The 19,671-nt window shown below is 39.9% G+C and overlaps 1 protein-coding gene across 6 annotated transcripts in view; it reads right to left on the reverse strand.

The window, feature by feature from the left end:
* The window catches only part of PTPN11 (protein tyrosine phosphatase non-receptor type 11), a 90,049-nt gene that overhangs the window by 43,696 nt on the left and 26,682 nt on the right, over nt 1–19,671 (reverse strand). For 3 of the 6 annotated variants that reach the window (XR_014826937.1, XM_021073563.2, XM_084995585.1), the window contains exons 3-6: nt 15,668–15,859; nt 12,687–12,879; nt 8,560–8,676; nt 7,539–7,652 (exon numbers count right to left, since the gene is read on the reverse strand). Coding sequence is in view for 4 of the 6 variants with exons in the window: in XM_021073563.2 (XP_020929222.1) it covers nt 7,539–7,652; nt 8,560–8,676; nt 12,687–12,879; nt 15,668–15,859 (616 nt within the window). In the remaining 2 variants the exon portion in view is untranslated. Of the gene's footprint in view, nt 1–7,538; nt 7,653–8,559; nt 8,677–12,686; nt 12,880–15,667; nt 15,863–19,671 lie in introns of all 6 variants that reach the window. The other 3 variants (XR_014826936.1, XM_013990364.3, XM_084995584.1) reach the window with 1 other exon arrangement.

Genomic DNA, 19,671 nt, shown 5'->3' on the forward strand with positions numbered 1-19,671 from the left:
CAAGACATTTCCACAGATCAGAAAAGGGCAATATCACTTGAATACACACACACACAAATTGGGAAAGAAAGAAAAAAAAAAAAAAGAAGAAGAAGAATCTATAGGAAAAACCAAAGACTTGGGTTTGTTAAGTTTTCATCATACCATATATCCTAGAAGTAAACCATCAACTGGATTTCAGGAGCAAAGGAGGAAAGAACCAAAAAGTTTCACAAGAGACTTTGTATTTTTAAGATGCATCAAAATCAGAAATAATTTATAAGTGTCTTCTGGGGAAAAACACCCCAAAAAACTCGAAGAGTTTTACAGAAAACCAGAAGCTGGGCATACAAACAAACAAAACATCACTGTCAGAATTAAATTATCAATGGCATTGCAATTAAGAGCTATGGTTCACTTTAAAGGCCATCAAAACACAGAGTAAGAAGGAACTGATCCCAAATTTATCATGTTCCAAGAAACAACTAAGGTACAACCACTAAAACAATAATGCCTTGCTATTGTGGCTCAAACTTCAGTTTCAAAGGATTTAGATTTTAATGAGTCTCTGCTTCCACCACATCCCTAAATTTTTGTACAACAGTTGGTTCTACTCTCAGCCTTATTCCCCTGGACCCAACCATAAAGGGCAATTTTTTAAAAAATTGACTAGATTTAAGAAGCAGGTACAGAAGAGATCTAGAAAGCAGGCCATCAGCTATTGAATGTAGCTTCAGTTTAAATGAAATGGTAATTCCCTGATTTATTGCCTGACACAATTTATCACCCTAGACTGACCTCTACAGAGACCTTAGTACAGATGTGATTTTCTTTTCTTTTGTTCATTTCTCCTGAAAGCCCACTCAGTTTTTCCCCCATTTTGCTGTTAATAATGTGTAAAAGATGAATTGAATTTGAGATGTCTCAGAGGGAAACCATCAGGTCAGTGTTCAGAATCAAACTTTTTGCATGGCCAGAAAAGTGAGGGTAGGATTTCCTTCTAAGTTCTTTTCTGATCATGTAAAACTCCCTATTGCTGCAAGCTGTACAAAGTTTTGACTTTGTTTCTCTAAGCATTGCCTAAGTGAATGTAAAGAATCCACCACTGCATCAGATAACCCACCTTGCTGCTATAATTTTTTAAAAGGTCATAGTCACTTTATAGGAAAAGTGTTTTATACAAATAATTGCCTCAGCTACTATTTTAAAGGGACGTATAGCATAAAAATGGGTCTAGATTGGCGTTCCCGTCGTGGCGCAGTGGTTAACGAATCCGACTAGGAACCATGAGGTTGCGGGTTCGATCCCTGCCCTTGCTCAGTGGGTTAACAATCCGACATTGCGGTGAGCTGTGGTGTAGGTAGCTGTGGTGTAGGTTGCAGACGCGGCTCGGATCCCGCGTTGCTGTGGTTCTGGCATGGGCTGGTGGCTACAGCTCCGATTCGACCCCTGGCCTGGGAACCTCCATGTGCCTAGGGAGCGGCCCAAGAAAAAGCAAAAAAAAAAAAAAAAAGACAAAAAAAAAAAATGGGTCTAGATTACAAAATAGCTCCCTATTTCTTATATTTACCGCAAGGTCTGATATCTTTTTTTTTTCTTTTTTGGGTTGCACCTGCAGGATATGGAAGTTTCCAAGCTAGGGGTTGAATCAGAGCTACAGCAGCCAGCCTTTGCCACAGCAACAGCAACGCCAGACCCAAGCCACATCTTCAAACTACACCACAGCTCACAGCAAGGCTGGATCCTTAACCCACTGAGCAAGGCCAGGGATTAAACCCATAGCCTCATGGATACCAGTCAGGTTTATAACTCACTCAGCCATTAGGGGAACTCTCTGATATCTTTTAATTTTAACTAAAAACAGTATTTTTCAGACTTTAAATATGCTAACCAAAATGTACGAAAGAGAATAAAAATTAAAGATGAATAACAACCATCACTTTTTTTTTTTTTTTTTTTTGCTTTTTGGGGCCGTACCCGTGGCATATGGAGGTTCCCAGGCTAGGGGTCCAATTGGAGCTATAGCTGCCAGTCTACCCCACAGGCACAGCAACATCAGATCTGAGCCATGTCTGCGACCTACACCACAACTCACGGCAATGCCAGATCCTTAACCCACTGAGCAAGGCCGGGGACGGAACCTGCAAACTCACGGTTCCTAGTCGGATTCGTTTCTGCTTCCACCATCATTTTTTTTAAATACAAAATATCCAAAAAAAAGTTACTATTAACAAGAATCAGCAACAATAGAAAAACATGCCTGCATAAAGCTCTCCATTGTATCTTCTTTGTAATACATTTGGAAACTATCCAAATGCTCATCAATAGGTTGAATTAACTATGGTACATCCACACAAGGGAGTACAGTGTAGCAAAAATGAAGGAAGACTACCCCTAGATAATACTATGGGGTGATCTCCAATGTAATAAAAAAGGCAAAGTTGGAAAAAAGTATGTAAAGCTATGCTACTATTTATCTATGTAACTATGGGTTATGAAATTACAGATATGTATATTTGCTTATACTCTTTGAAAAGTAATGATAAATGACAACTGTTTAAAAAATAGCTATATATATATAAGGAAGAAAAGACAGGAAAAGAAGGTAGATTTCTTATTTTGTTTGTTTGTTTGTTTGTTTGTTTTGCGTGCACCTGGCAGCATGCAGAAGTTCCCAGGCCAGGGATCAAATCCATGCCACAGCAGTGACCAGAGCCACAGTACTAACAATGCCAGGTCCTTAATCCACTGGGCCCCCAGGAAACTCTGAAGGTACATTTCCCTGAATATATAACTATTTTATATAGTTTCAAACAAAATTCTATAGAAAGTAATTTCTAAAATCCAAACATAAAATGAAAACAAGTCATCTAGCTATATATCTGGTATGTAACCACATACAGAATTGTCACGAATGAGTTAAAAGCATGGTGATTTGACTATACATCTCTGAAGGATCTGCCGTAAGATTTAAAAATAAACCGTTTTCACTAATCATTTCTAAGGGTAGTGGAAATCTTATTATTCTGAGACTACTGTGTGTGCAATGTGCGATAAGCAAATAAGTAATCACATTACAGCTTCAAGAAGTGGGATTCGGGAGAAAGGAGATACAGTGGTAAAATCAATGAGGTTAGGGAAAAAAAAAAAAAAAAAAAACAGAAAACAACCCAGAAGTCCTAAATTTAAATTGAAGGTATCATTTGGACTCAATTTATTTCAAGGAAACAATTTTTTCTAGCTCTATCCATTGAGAAGGCAATAACCAAACCTGCAGCAATAAGCACTTCTGGCTCCCAGACTATATTCTCTAAATACAACCTTCCACGAAAGGAAGAAAGGGAGGAAAACAAAAGAGAAGTTAACTCACTCCTTGGAGAAATGACCAATTCTAGTTCTGAGATGGGAAATGTATTTCTCTATAACAACTTATCACACCATAAAGTAAGGAATCTAGCAAAAACTACTAGCGCTGTATAGGAAGAACTAGAAGCTTCCACTGGCCAAAGCTAAAATAATTTGAGCAACAGAAATGGTAACAGGAGTTCCCGTCATGGTGCAATGGTTAACGAATCCGACTAGGAACCATGAGGTTGTGGGTTCGATCCCTGGCCTTGCTCAGTGGGTTAGAGATCTGGCATTGCCGTGAGCTGTGGTGTAGGTTGCAGACGTGGCTTGGATCCAGTGTCGCTGTGGCTCTGGTGTGGGCCGGTGGCTACGGCTCCGATTAGACCCCTAGCCTGGGAATCTCCATATGCTGCGGAAGCGGCGCTAGAAATGGCAAAAAGAAAAAAAAAGAAAAAAAAAATGGTAACAAATGCCACAGAAAGAAGCACACTAAATGTGTTAAAAATCCATGAGTACATAATGACACATACACACAAAAAAATCTTTTGGAGATTGTTATTTTGAAAACTGCTTGGTAAAAAGGAAAGAATCAAGCATTTTATCCTGCCTTTATGACAAAAAGCTTACCTTTACAGTTAGTTTATCATGATCTTATTTGCCTTATAAATGAATGGATCTAGGCAATAATTATCAGTTGCTGCTTAGAAAATAAAAGGAGAAGCGGAGTTCCCGTCGTGGCGCAGTGGTTAATGAATCCTACTAGGAACCATGAGATTGTGGGTTCGATCCCTGCCCTTGCTCAGTGGGGTAAGGATCCGGCATTGCCGTGAGCTGTGGTGTAAGCCACAGATGCGGCTGGGATCCCATGTTGCTGTGGCTCTGGGGTAGGTGGGCGGCTACAGCTCCAATTAGACCCCTAGCCTGGGAACCTCCATATGCCGCAGGAAGCAGCCCTAGAAAAGACAAAAAGACAAAAAAAGAAAAAGAAAAGAAACTAAAAGGAGAAGCAACAGGTTATAAGCAATTCCTGACACAACTATCACCTATACAGTCTTGCCAAAGAATAACTGGATCTAACAGAGCCTCCGAAAGATCTACTTACAAGAAATACAGGGGAGAAAGGTGTTAAAATCCACCACAGAGAGACACTCTAGAAAAATCTAGACCATCAGTAACTCTCAGGACAAAGGACCTGACCAAAAAAAAAGGGTTCTATCGTCTGAATGTGTGTGTCCCTCTAAAATTCATGTGTTGAAATCCTAACGCCCAAGGTGATGGTATTAGAAGGTGAGGTCTTGGGAGGTGACTAGGTCATGAGGGTGGAGCCCTCGTGAATGGGATCACTGCTGTCATACAAGAAGGCCAACAGAGCTCCCTCACCCCTTCTGCCACGAGAGGACACAATGAGAAGTCTCCAACCTGAAAGAGGGGTCTCACCTGACCATGCTGGCACCAAGACCTCAGACTTTCAGCCTCCAGAACGCTGAGAAATAAACTTCTGTTGTTTATAAGCCACCCAGTCTGTGGTATTTTATTATAACAACCCAAATGGGCTAATACAGAAGAAGAATAGGGAGAGGAAGAGAAAGAAAGAGGGGGGAAAAGATGGAAGAGAGAGGATAGGAGGGAGGCAGAGTATTAAAAGAGACGGGATTTTAAAGAGAGATCCAGACTGGGGTAGGAGGTAACTTATTTAAATAATGATCTCACAACGAACAAATTTTTTTTTTTTTTTTTTGTCTTTTTGCCATTTCTTGGGCTGCTCCCACGGCATATGGAGGTTCCCAGGCTAGGGGTCTAATTGGAGCTGTAGCCGCCCACCTACCCCAGAGCCACAGCAACACGGGATCCCAGCCACATCTGCGGCTTACACCACAGTTCACGGCAATGCCGGATCCTTACCCCACTGAGCAAGGGCAGGGATCGAACCCGCAACCTCATGGTTCCTAGTAGGATTCATTAACCACTGAGCCATGATGGGAACTCCAGCAAACAAATTTTTTTAAAAAGGAGCTCCCATTGTGGCTCAGCAGGTTAAGAACCTGACATAGTATCTGTGATGATGCAAGTTTGATCCCTCGCCTTACTCAGTAGGTTAAGGATCTGGGGTTGCTCCAAGCTGCAGCACAGGTTGCAGATGTGGCTCGGATCCATCATTGTGATGGCTGTGGTACAGGCTGACAGCTGCAGCTCTGATTCAACCCCTAGCCTGGGAACTTCCATATGCTGCAGGTGTGGCTGTTATAAAAAAAAAAAAAAAAGACAACAAGCACAGAACAGTGACTAGCTATCTGAAATTTTTATTATCTTTTTTAGATGTGGAAATGGTATTTGGGTTAATATTTTAATTTAATTTATTTTTATCTAATTTATTTTACATAAATTACCATAAATACTGAAATATTTATGGTAATTTATGTAATATATGGGGTAACTGGTGAAACTGATAATGGTACATGGAGATTCTTTATACAAATCTATTTTATATACATTCAAAATTTTTTTCATATCAAGTGGGGGAAAATTTCCTATTTCAATCAATCTGCAAGTGTGTGTGTGTAAATCAGGAAAATATGAAGAGTGACTCATGAGTTAATATTAAGCAATTATTGTTAATAGTTTTAGAAGTGATAATGATATTCCAGTTATAATTTTTTTTAATGAAATAGTTTCAGATGAAATAACAACTGGGATTTGCCTCAAAATAAGCCAGGGCTGGCAGAGTAAGTGGGATGTAGTTTTAAAAAACTAGCCAGATGTCAACAACTGTTAATGCTGGGTGATAGGTAGTATGTATTTCTGTAATTATCCTATTCTCTCTGCTTTTGTATACATTTAAATTTTTACATAGTACAAAGTTTTGAAAAATAAAATTTCTGTGCATATCCATCAGCCCTCATGAGGCTTATGCAGACTAAATGAACTCAATGAAATAAGTGTAATTAAAGGAATGTTGAAACGCTGCCTTTCATTATCTACACTGGCAGGTGAGAATGAAGAGAACAGTGAGCTTGAGATTTTAAAATTCTGACTCACTGTGTTGATCATCACTTTTTCAGCTATGTTTTTCATTACTGTCCTCCCTCTCTCAACTCGAAGCTCCTTAAAAGATGAAACTCTGTCCATCTTGTTCACCTTGGTGACTAACCCAATGCTGTTATAAAAGAATAAATGTGAGGTCAAGCCTCTGGTCAGCAACGATGAGCAAAGACCATGACTGTTCTATTCTGTACCCATCGTCAGTGCCGTAATTCAATCAATATTCATAATACAGAAGTTGGACAATATACTTAACCTCCCTGAGCCTGAGGCTCCTCATCAATAAAATGAAAATCATATCTATCTCACCAAGCTGATGTGACACACTGTGGTGAAAATGACTTCACGTGGCCATTCACTCATTCATTTATTCCTTCCATAAATATTTATGAATTCTAAAGTCTTACAAAAAGTATGAACTAATCATTCCCATAAAGAGAGTAGTAATAATAAAATAACATAAACACTGGCTAAATGTAAATATTCATTCAACAAATATTTATAGAGTACCAGGCCCTGTGCTACATGCTAAGGATAACTAGGAAGGTAAAGATGGCACAAAAACAAAACAATCAAAAAAACTGTTCTGGAGGAAAGTTTTCTGTCAAAGGGATAAGAAGAGAGAGATGAGAAGATTACAATGAGCTGGCAGATGACACACGGTTCGTGCAACAGGAACACCACCCACTCTCATTGGGGGCACTCTCCTACCCAAACAACTTCCAGGAAAGAAATTGGTTCATTTAACCTCTCAAAGTTATAAGAGTTATAAATTCCCCGATTAAAACCACCATAAGATAATTCTCTTTTACTTACTACTGAAACAAGGCTATAGATTCTTTGTAAATCCCAGCCAATGCTGGAAATCTTCCAAAGAATTAGATCCTTTTGTTCTTCTGGGGTTTTGCCAGCGGTCCAAACCAAAAGAGCAAATGGAGCTATTGGCTCATCCATTTAATATTAACTGCCAACTCCCTTCTCCCAGAACACAATGCCCTTCTATTTGAAAAAGCCGCTTCAGCAACTTGCTCCATGTCAATCAATGGCCAAATTAAGAAAGGATGCAGATTCAAGTCTTTCAGATCCAATCCTAAACACGAGACCAACAGCTCTTCCATTAAAAATAGGATTTAATAAATAACGTCAGGAAAAAAAAACTTTTAATAACTTACCTCAAATTCTTCCCAAAAGCCTTGTTTGACTTTATCTGTGGTCTCAGCTAATTTGCTTAGTTCTCGAACTCGACTTTCTATTTCAGCAGCATTGATACGAGTTGTGTTGAGGGGCTAATCAAATTCAGCAGTTGGTGTGAAATGAAAAAAAGTATTACGGAAGAAAATGTTAATGCAAAAAAAAAAAAATGGCTTCTATATTGGTGCTGGTGTTCATAAAGGTAAGGACAGGAAGTTCACAGGCCACAGTATTCACAATAAAAGTTTTCAACTAGAGTTTCACTTTCCTTTCTGTCTTGTCAGGAAATATATCTTTCTTCAATCTCCACAGACTTTACTCTGCTGATATAAATTTAAATCTATTTTTCTTTATAAATAGAACACAATGGTAGAGCGATGTTATCATTTGTTACTAAGTAATAAGCATGATCTCAGTGACGCCAAAGTGAAAAGGTATGATCACCTAAAGGTAACCAAGGTGGATCTACAATGAAAACTTGCTTTAAAAACTCCATAAGGCCTTTCAGAAATACATATGGAGGAGTTCCTGTCATGGCTCAGTGGAAACGGAATCTGACTGGCATCCATGAAGACACAGGTTCGAACCCTGGTGTTGCTCAGTGGGTTAAGGATCCAGTATTGCCATGAGCTGTGGTGTAGGTCTCAGACAGGGCTCAGAGCCTGTGTTGCTATGGCTGTGGAGTAGGCTGGAGGCTGTAGCTCCGATTGGACCCCTAGCCTGGGAACCTCCATATGCTGCAGGTGTGGCCCTAAAAAAAAGAAAGAAATACATATGGAGATAGTCATGAAAATGATGTAACTTCTAGAATCTGTTTCCAGCTACTACAGAAGGTAGGTAGTGAGTAGAGTAATAAATGAAACAAGATTTGATGAGCTGATCATAACTGAAGCTGGATGATGAGCCCATGGAGGTTCATCATACAATTCTACTTCTGTCTATATGGGATATTCTATATTAGGAGTTTTTAAATTCTATATAAGGAGATGGAGTTTATCTTACCTGCTTGAGTTGTAGTACTGTGCCCAATGTCTCTACCATAGGATTCTTCTTGTAATGCTCCACAAGATCTGTCAAAGAGTCAAACCGTTCTCCTCCACCAACGTCATATTTTAGTTCCTTTCAAGACAAAAAAAAAAAATTATGTTCATGACCTTTACGTTAAATTACTGTTTTTCAGAGTTCCTGTGTGAGGCAGCAAATTAAGGAACTGGTGTCACTGCTTGGTCACTACTGTGGCACAGGTTTGATCCCTGGCGCAGGAAATTCTACATGCCACAGGCACAGCCAAAAAAAAATTATTGTTTTTCCCAACTCAAGTACAGAGACTAACTTTCCCCCAATAATGGAAAGATCAAACAGTTATACGAGCACAAAGGGATAGGAAGCAAAAAAGATGATGAAAATGGAGAAGTTGACCGAATGTAAAACAGTTCATTGTGAGGTGTGAGAAGTTTTAAGCAAGTATCTGACAATAACTAGGCCTCAAAAAAGTTTCTCCCCATAAGTCAAATAAACAGTTTAGAAAAAAAAAAAAAAGAAAAACCATATTTTTTACTATTTACTTAGCCTAAGTGACTTATACATAAGGCTGCTAAATAGAAGATAAATATGACTACTTCTCTCTGAAACACAACAAACTCCAAGGCTGGTGAGGCAGCACTGAAGCCCAACATACTTTACTTTCACCTTCTAATGAAAATTTAAAAGGGAAATTATAAACAGAAACCAGGAAATTTTTCTGATAAGCACAACAGAACATGCTATTTCAGGAAAACAACAGGAAAATGGTTAAATTAGAAAACACAAAACCCCAAAAATGATATATGAAGATATTTGGGTATGATCTTTTTCTTTGAAAATAAGAGGTGGGAGAGTTCCCTTGTGGTGCAGTGGGTTAAGGATCTAGCATTGTCACTGCAGCGGCTGAGGTCACTGTTGTGGCGCAGGTTCGACCCCTGGCCTGGGAACTTATATATCACACAGGTATGGCCAAAAACAAAACCAAAAAAAATTTTTTTAAATAAAATAAAATAAAAGGAGGAAAGAAGTACTTTCAGAATGACAAAGTAAGGATCTCTGAAAATCCACTCTTCCACAAAAATAACAAGAACTCTGGCAAAAATTGTCATTAACATTTTCAGAACCCTGAAAATTAACCAAAAACCTCTAACAGTCCAAGGAACATTTATTCAAGAAAAAGAGTGGCCTTTTAACTTGCCCTATTCCCACCTACCTCTCCCCAGCTTCTTGGTAGCCTTGAAAACCAACAGCCATAGTAGCTGTGAAAACAAAGCAGCTTAGTAGGACTAGAGTAGACAAGACGGATTTGGAGCACCAAGACCTATCCCCAGAGAATCATCACTGACTTGTTTAGCAGCTCCCTGGTAAAGCCCTGTTTTTAGAGCTCATCTTTATTTGACTGACTTAGAGCTCACTCAGCCCTGCCTTCAAGGGAACTGCCAAAAACAATCAGTAGCAATTGCTTAATATCACAGCTGCCTACAGCAGCAATACCAGTTAAAACAAATAAGAGACTGACCAAAAACTTAAAAGCAAACATCCACAGAGGGCTCTGAAAACCTCCAACATATCCCTGAGAATCTAAAAGGACACGTGCATGTGTAGGGCAGTGTGAAGTCCAGGAAAGATTTAAAAAGGCCCTAATTTTTATCTTTAGCTGATCCTGAGGTTCAGTGCAAGCAGAAAATGAAGGCTAAAGCAGAGTTTTAAGGTGCCAGATCAATGAAGGCAGACATGTCCCAAAACACACACACATAGAGCCTCCCCGGCAAAGGTTGGGAGATTTAAGATTTCGAGGCATTTAAGGAAATCTCTGTCCGATCATTAACTGATCACTAAGCTACCAAAGCAAAGACTTCAGTGGCCACCCATGACAAAGAATATGGGAAAGTTACTAAACACACAAAAGCAACAACTACAGGAACAATTAAAAAGTAGCAACAACAAACTGTGGGAAAGGAGGGTATCGGATTTCCAGAGTTGCCACATTATATTATTTATTTTTGTTGTAGTTTCCAACAAAAACTTATGAAACATACAAAGAAACAAGAAAGGATGGTCCACACTTGAGGAAAAGTACTCAATAGAAACAGTTCTTGAGAAAGCTTAAAGACCAGCTAGCATAAATATATTCAAAGAACTAAAGAAAACTATATTTTAAAAATTAAAATACAAACATGATGTCTCATCAAAGAGAATAGCACAAAAGCTATCATTCATAGCAGCATTATTCACAATAGCCAAAATGCCCATCAGTTTTTTAATGGATAAACAATATGTGGTATATCCATACAATGAAATGTTGGACAATAAAAGAGTTTACTGACACACGCTACACATGATAAACCTTGAAAACATACTATTAGCATGTAAAAGAAGTCAGCCAGAAAAGACTAAATATTACATGATTCCATCTGCATAAAATATCCCAAATAGGTGAATCCACTGAAACAAAGAGATTAGCGGTTGCCAAGAGCTGAGGGAAGGAGAAAAAAATGGGGAGTAACTGGTAATGAACACAGTTCATTTTTTTTTTTAAGGTGATGAAAATGTTCTGGAATTAGACAGTGTTATTGGTTACATAATCTGTGAATATACCAAAAGCCACCAAATTGTCCAGTTTAAAAGTGTGAATTGTATGGTGTGTGAATTACATCTCAATAAAGCTGGGTTTTTTAAAACCTTATTAAAAACCTAAGGCAGTGGAGTTCCCGTTGTGCTTCAGTGGTTAACAAATCCGACTAGGAACCATGAGGTTGCGAGTTCGATCCCTGCCCTTGCTCAGTGGATTAACGATCCGGCGTTGCCGTGAGCTGTGGTGTAGGTCACAGACGCGGCTCGGATCCTACATTGCTGTGGCTCTGGGGTAGACCGGAGGCTATAGCTCCAATTTGACCCCTAGCATGGGAGCCTCCATATGCCACGGGAGTGGCCCAAGAAATGGCAAAAGAAAAAAATAAAATTTAAATTAAAAAAAAAACAAAACCTGGAGTTCCTGTCGTGGCGCAGTGGTTAACGAATCCGACTAGGAACCATGAGGTTGCGGGTTCGGTCCCTGCCCTTGCTCAGTGGGTTAACAATCCGGCGTTGCTGTGAGCTGTGGTGTAGGTTGCAGACAAGGCTCGGATCCCGTGTTGCTGTGGCTCTGGCGTAGGCTGGTGGCTACAGCTCCGATTCGACCCCTAGCCTGGGAACCTCCATATGCCGCGGGAGCGGCCCAAGAAATAGCAACAACAACAACAACAACAACAACAAAGACAAAAGACAAAAAAAAAAAAAAAAAAAAAAAAAAACCTAAGGCAATAAGTGAATAGTTAGTTACTATTCAGGAAACTATGTCAAAACAACAAAATTTGATGTAATTGACCAAGAACCAACCTCCTTGGTCTAGCCACCACACTAAAAATAAGAAATAGTGAGGGAGTTCCTGTCGTGGCGCAGTGGTTAACAAATCCGACTAGGAACCATGAGGTTGTGGGTTCGATCCCTGCCCTTGCTCAGTGGGTTAAGGATCCGGCGTTGCCGTGAGCTGTGGTGTAGGTCACAGACGCAGCTGGGATCATGAGCTTCTGCGGCTCTGGCAAAGGCCAGTGGCTACAGCTCCGATTTGACCCCTAGCCGGGGAACCTCCCTGTGCCGTGGGAGCAGCTCAAGAAAAGGCAAAAAGACCAAAAAAAAAAAAAAAAAAAAAAAAGAAAGAAAGAAAGAAATAGTGAGTTCAAGTCCCCCAGCCTTGATGCAGTGTAATATGAAAACACATGTAGTCACAGGCTTGACAGTGCCAGCCCAAGGGAGGAGCTAAGGCCATGAGTTTAGAAATTGAGCCTGAGGCAGACTCCAGGGGCAATCAAGCACAAACAGCCTGAGATACTGCAGGGCAGAAGGTGATGCACTGAGGCATGACTTGATCTGCCAGAGGAAATAATTTAATAAAGTTCTGAAATGATGAAACAATTATAATTAACAATGTACTAGAAGTGCAGAAGTCCTTGACTAAATGAAGAGAGAAAACCTGACTCTGGAAGGAATAGTGTCAGCCTTCTCCCAGCAGAAAAACCACCCAAAGATGACATTTCACCAGACCCACAGTTCACTCAGAGCTTTACCTGACAGCGGATCATGACGTGGGTCACTTTAGACTTGCCATCATTGCTCTCCCCTTTGTCATCTCCTGTCCGGACAGAGAGAACAAAATCCCCAGGGTGGCTCTGGCTCTCTCGCACAAGAAAGCTACCATGTTTTCCTTTCTCAGTTAATAATTTCTCTGCTTCTTTCCCAGAGAGGTGTCCATGAAACCACCTAAAAATTTTTAAATGAAAATCAACTGCGTTCTGCCATGAGTTCACAACATTCTTTCACAAAACTACCAAACATGGTCACCTCTCCTAAACACAATTAAAAACACATTCCTCCAAGAGACTGATCCACCCCATATAAGACAGAATTTGTTTCTCAAGCAGTCAGGAAAAAAGATAAGGATGGTAAGAGCAACCACTAAACTCTTTAAATGAGCCCACAGTCATTTGGAGGCAAATATCCTCAATCTATCCTGTTTTCTTTTAAATCCCCCATCTTTTAAAAAGGCAATTTGTCATTCTTCTACTGCCCAACTCTAAAAGAACCAACTATTTAATTAGTCATTTTAAAAAAATTATAATAGAAAGTTATGGTAGAAACAGAAGATCATATGAAGGTCTGCCCTTGCTTTGGCATGCAAGCTATATGAAAAAGGGTCTTTGGGAGTTCCCATCGTGGCTCAGTGGTTAATGAATCTGAGTAGGAACCATCAGGTTGCGGGTTCGATCCCTGGCCTTGCTCAGTGGGTTAAGGATCCAGCGTTGCCGTGAGCTGGGATGTAGGTTGCAGACTTGGCTCAGATCCCGCATTGCTATGGCTCTAGCGTAGGCCAGCAGCTACAGCTCCAATTCAACCCCTAGCTCTGGGAACCTCCATATGCCACGGGAGGAGCCCAAGAAATGGCAAAAAGACAAAAAAAAGAAAAAAAGAAAAAAAAAAAGAAAAAGAAAAAGGGTCTTCATTATAAATTAATTCAAGCATTTCAAATTTTTTCAGATTTCCAACCTATACTTCAATAGCTTCCAAGTTCTTTATCAACAATTTTGGGGAGTTGGAGTTCCCATCATGGCACAGCAGAAACGAATCCAACTAGGAACCATGGGGTTGAGGGTTTGATCTCTGGCCTTGCTCAGTGGGTTAAGGATCCAGCATTGCCGTGAGCTATGGTGTAGGCTGCAGACATGGCTCGGATCTAGCATTGCTGTGGCTGTGACACAGGCCGGCGGCTACAGCTCCGATTAGACCCCTAGCCTGGGAACCTCCATACGCCGTGGATGCAGCCCTGAAAAGACAAAAGACAAAAAACAAAACAAAACCAAAAAAAAACAATTTTGGGGAGTTGCCGTCATGGCTCAGTAGTAATAAACCCAACTAGTATCCATAAGGGCACGGGTTTGATCTTTGGCCTTGCTCAGTGGGTTAAGGATCCAGCATTGCCTCAAGCTATGGTATAGGTTGCAGATGTGGCTCAGATCTTATGTTGCTGTGGCTACGGTGCAGCCCAGCAGCTACAGCTCTGATTTGACCCATAGCCTGGCAACTTCCATATGCTTTGGGTGCAGCCCTTAAAAGACAAAAAAAAAAAAAAAAAAAACTTTGGGAGTTTCCGTTGTGGTGCAGTGGTTAACGAATCCGACTAGGAACCATGAGGTTGCGGGTTCAGTCCCTGCCCTTGCTCAGTGGGTTAATGATCTGGCGTTGCCGTGAGCTGTGGTGTAGGTTGCAGATGCGGCTCGGATCCCACATTGCTGTGGCTCTGCGTAGGCCAGTAGCTACAGCTCCGATTCGACCCCTAGCCTGGGAACCTCCATATGCCGCGGGAGCGGCCCAAAGAAATAGCAAAAAGACAAAAAAAAAGAAAAAAATCTTTGGACAATCTGCTGGATCATCATTTCAAACTTTAATGCACATAAGACTTGGACAAGGGTGAGAGATTTTGCTAAAAATGTGAATTCCCATGCCTCAAAATCAGAGATACCAATACACCAAGTCTGAATGGGACCCAGCAATACGCATTTTTAATCAGCACACCAGGGTCCTAATGCAGGCCATCCAAGGTTAGACTATGAAACAACACTTCTCTAAGTTACTACAGAAAACGTGTTAACATAGTCATGTGAATAATGGGCCTTTCTCCCTCAGGATCTTGGTGAGAAAATAAGCATGATCATAGCACATAGTGCTAATGGCTCATCACTAAAGGAATGTACTCTAAGATACTTTTCATCTACTCTCAACTGAACAGGGTAAAATCTAGAAATAAAACCTCACATAGCTGGCTAACAGCATTTTGCATAATTATTTGGCTAGAAAACAAATTATCAGCATAAAATATCAGTGACATAATGGTACAAGTTGAAGAAACATACCTGAATATAGAAAATATACAAACCTAAATCAGAGACCCCAATTTGGTACTGAGTCAGAGAGGAGAGTGGGGATGCAAAAAACCAATAAAGTCAATACAAACAAAGTCACGCCCCAGCATTCATCAGCTTAGTTCCAACATGGGGGAAAGATCTCTAAAATAATACAATTCACTCTAAGCAAGGTCATTCCCAAACATTTTTGGATCTAATATAATAGAACTGATGAAAAATCTGGCCCTTTGAGTTCTCTGCTTTCCTACTTCTAAGCTCAAACTGACATCTGTTGGTGGCACTGCTGAATAGCTGGTCACGAGCTACTACGGGAAACTGCTGCTGTTTTGTTTTCCTCTCCCAACTCTCAAAGTTCAACAAGGCTCAGGTTTAATAATCCTAATATTATTGCATGTACCAAGTATATATAGGAATAGTCTGGGACCTCTGTGGAATGAGTGTAAGTAACACTGACTGAAGCTTTTGCAAGGAAAAGGCACTCTGAGAATAATCTGATCCTATTATTCTTATTTTAGTAAAACTTTTAGACTACAGTTGGAGAAACAGACGCCAAACCTCCATAATGCATTCATATCACACATATGGGATGGAATAGATGCAGACTCTGTAATTATTAAAATGTAACTGACCTTTCAGAGGTAGGATCTGCACAGTTCAGAGGATATTTGAGCTCAATAACATCTCCATTCTTCTCTTTTAATTGCCCATGATGTTCCATGTAATACTGGACCAACTCAGCCAAAGTGGCAAATTTCTCTCCTCCATACAGGTCATAGTAATCACCAGTGTTCTGAATCTTGATGTGGGTGACAGCTCCATTTCTTCTAAAATAGTCCATTAGAAAGTTAGGAGGGAAAAAAAAAAAAGCAAGTAAAGAGCTATACTGGTAAAAATGGCTGTCATATTCTTATCAGATTTTACCTAAACACTGAAACAAACCCAAGGAAGGTATGAGTTTACACTTTTCTATAACAAATACAGTGAGTCCCCATTATGGTGCAGAGGAAATGAATCCAACTAGTATCCACGAGGATGTAAATTCAAGCCCTGGCCTTGCTCAGTGCGTTGGGGATCTGGCATTGCTGTGAGCTGTGGTATAGGTCGCAGATGAGGCTCAGATCCTACATTGCTGTGGCTGTGGCACAGGCCAGCAGGTATAGCTCTGATTTGACCTCCAGCCTGGTAATTTCCATATGCTGAAAGAGTGGCCCTTAAAAAACAAAAAAATGCAGTGAGTGAAACAACCGCACAGTCAAACATTTAAACACAAAGGGGCTGTTTATTACTTTCTTTTCCTTGTACTTCTACTTTGAAAGCCTGATCTATCAAACTACATATATTAAGTGATGTCATTTTTCTTATTAATTAATCAAAAAATATCATTAAAATTAAACATACATCTACCTTATAATCCCACTCCTTAATATTCTGCCCCAAAGAAATGAAACTGCATGGCTACCAAAACACTTGTGTAAGAATATTCATTGCAGTCTTATTTATAACAGAAAAAAATTTTAAATCAAATATTTATGGCCAAAATGGATAAACACTCATACAACAGACTACCTACCACACAGCAATCTTTAAAGAGAGAGAGAACCACTGATATATACAAACACAGATGAATCTCAAAAGCATTATACTACAAGAAAGAAGCCAGACACGAAAGAATATATACTGTATGACTTCATTTATATGATACTGTAGAATAAGTGGTATATGTGGATAGAAATGAGAATAGCGTTTTCCTCTGAAGAGGAGGAAAATGAGAAAAGAGTGCAAAATAACTTTCCAGAGTAACAGAAATACTCAAGATTTTGATTGGAGTATTGGTTGCATTAATAACTGCATTTGTCACTAACGTACTAATACATTAATAAATGCATTAATAAATACATCTCACCATGCACTTAAGGTACTATACAGAATTGTATCTTTAGAAGTCATTTTATTTTATTTTACTTTATTTTTTGCTTTTTAGGGCCACACCCGTGGCATACAGCGGTTCCCATGCTAGGGGTCGAACAGGAGCTGTGGCCGCTGGCCCATGCCACAGCCACAGCAACGCAGGATCCGAACCGCATCTGTGACCTACACCACGGCTCAAGGCAATGTCAGATCCTTAACCCACTTAGCAAGGCCAGGGATTGAACCTGCATCCTTATGGATGCTAGTCAGATACATTAACCGAGCCATGAGAGGAGCTCCAGAAGTCATTTTAAAAACATAATTTACAGGGAGTTCCCGTCGTGGCGCAGTGGTTAACAAATCCGACTAGGAACCATGAGGTTGCGGGTTCGGTCCCTGCCCTTGCTCAGTGGGTTAACGATCCGGCGTTGCTGTGAGCTGTGGTGTAGGTTGCAGACACAGCTCGGATCCCGAGTTGCTGTGGCTCTGGCGTAGGCCGGTGGCTACAGCTCCGATTCAACCCCTAGCCTGGGAACCTCCATATGCCGCAGGAGCGGCCCAAGAAATAGCAACAACAACAAAAAAGACAAAAGACAAAAAAAAAATAAAAATAAAAACATAATTTACAGAGTTATCAAAATGAGATGGCTAATATGTCAACCCAGTGACTTTACACATACTGGCCAAAAGCTTCTAAAACTTGGTATTTTAGTTAGCCTAGGCAGTCCGTCAATTTCTGTTTGGTTTTCTGAACTACTAAATACATATCAAGGACACCCATAATCATCTCTGTGGACCCAAGGGGTCTGGCAACCCCAAAAAGGTAATTACTAACCTGTATTTTTTCGTCTGATCCTATAATGTTATTGATGAAGCCTCTGGAAAATGTAAACTCACCTCCACTAAAGAAAAAGGAAAATGGGAACTAGGGAAAGTAAGAAAAATTGTCCTACAATGTAAATAACAATATCTACTTCTAATCTTTGGTGACAGTCTTTTCCAGTGAATAAAAAAGTCACTTCAGGTCAGTCTCCTCCAGCTACATCTGATTCTATCTTAACACCTGAGCTTTCTATCTCTAACCTTGACTTAACAACATAACAAAAAACAGGTATTTCAGGTAGGGACTAGATCAATAGAAAGCAACACAGATGGATCTCAAAAACATGATATTGCATGAAAGAAGCACAATGTAGAATGACATGCTTAACATGTATCATTTAGGAAAATTTCAGAACGTACCCTAGTAATACTATATATTATTCATGATACAGACATACACATATATATTTTAATCATTACAAATATTACAATATTTTGTTATTTATTATATGTAAATATGTATTTTAAAAATGACCTAGAAAGAAATACACCAGACCCAAGAAAGTAGCTGCCTCTGGAGCAGAGAGAAGAACAGCAGAAAGGTGGTGAATAAAGGGAAAATTTGTTTCACTTTATATTTTATCTTAAAGAAAAAAGAACTGGCAATAAATACAACATGGATAATTGTACAAAATATTTTTTAATTTTTCTGCATTTTTTTTCCTCAAAATTAAAAAAGGGGATCTTCCTTGACTATCTAAAGCAACGTAGTCGTCAATTTTCCCACATGGCCACATAACAAAAAGATTAGACAGCCTGCAGAAAACTAGAATAATAAATATGTCATATATGCACACACACAGACACACATGCTCATATATTACAGTGTCTATAATATATATCATACATAGAAGGAAACATAAAAAAGTGAAACTCGAGCTCCCGTTATGGCTCAGTGGGTTAAGAACTCAACTAGTATCCATGAGGATGTAGGTTCAATCCCTGGCCCCTCACTGGTTAAGAATCAGTGTTCAGAGTTCCCGTCGTGGCGCAGTGGTTAACGAATCCGACTAGGAACCATGAGGTTGCGGGTTTGGTCCCTGCCCTTGCTCAGTGGGTTAACGATTGTGAGCTGTGGTGTAGGTTGCAGACGCGGCTGGGATCGCGCATTGCTGTGGCTCTGACGTAGGCCGGCAGCTACAGCTCCGATTCGACCCCTAGCCTGGGAACCTCCATATGCCATGGGAGTGGCCCCAAAAAATAGCAAAAAAAAAAAAAGAATCATTGTTACCGCAAGCTGCAGCAGAGGTCACAGATGCGGCTTAGATACGGTGTTGCAGCGGCTGCGGTGTAGGCTGGCAGTTGCAGCTCCAATTCAACCCCTGGCCTGGGAACTTCCATATGCTGCAGGTGCAGCCCTTAAAAAAAAAAAAAAAAAATGGAACTCAGCAGTTTGTAGAGTGGTTAAAAACAACAATTCTAAGACAGTTAACAAAAAAGATAAACAAATGGCCTTTAAACTGATTAAAATATGTTAAGCTTCAATCATAAAGAGAAATTAAAATTCACTGAGATACAATTTCTCCCCAGAAGCTGTGGAAAAACAGGTGCCCTCAGACATTGCTGGTGAGAGTGCAAAATGGTACAATCACTACAGAGGAGAGTTTGGAAAAACTATACCAACAGACATTGACCCTCTGCCCCAGTCATCTTACTCCCAGGAATTCACCTTGAAGATACATTTCCAAAAGGAAAAAATATATGCAAAAGGTCATCATATTGACTGCAATATTACTATCATTATAAAATACTGGAACTAACTAAATTCCCATTTGTTGTTACATGCTATGTAGCTGATTTAAAAAATGACTAAGATCACTAAAAGACTTCTGTAAGTGAAGGA

This window comes from Sus scrofa, chromosome 14 (assembly GCF_054392235.1).
Source record: "Sus scrofa isolate SSC_HxYL_T2T_F1_AM1 chromosome 14, Sscrofa_HxYL_maternal_Yorkshire_Landrace_v2.0, whole genome shotgun sequence".
In the NCBI taxonomy this organism is placed as follows: Eukaryota; Metazoa; Chordata; class Mammalia; order Artiodactyla; family Suidae; genus Sus; species Sus scrofa.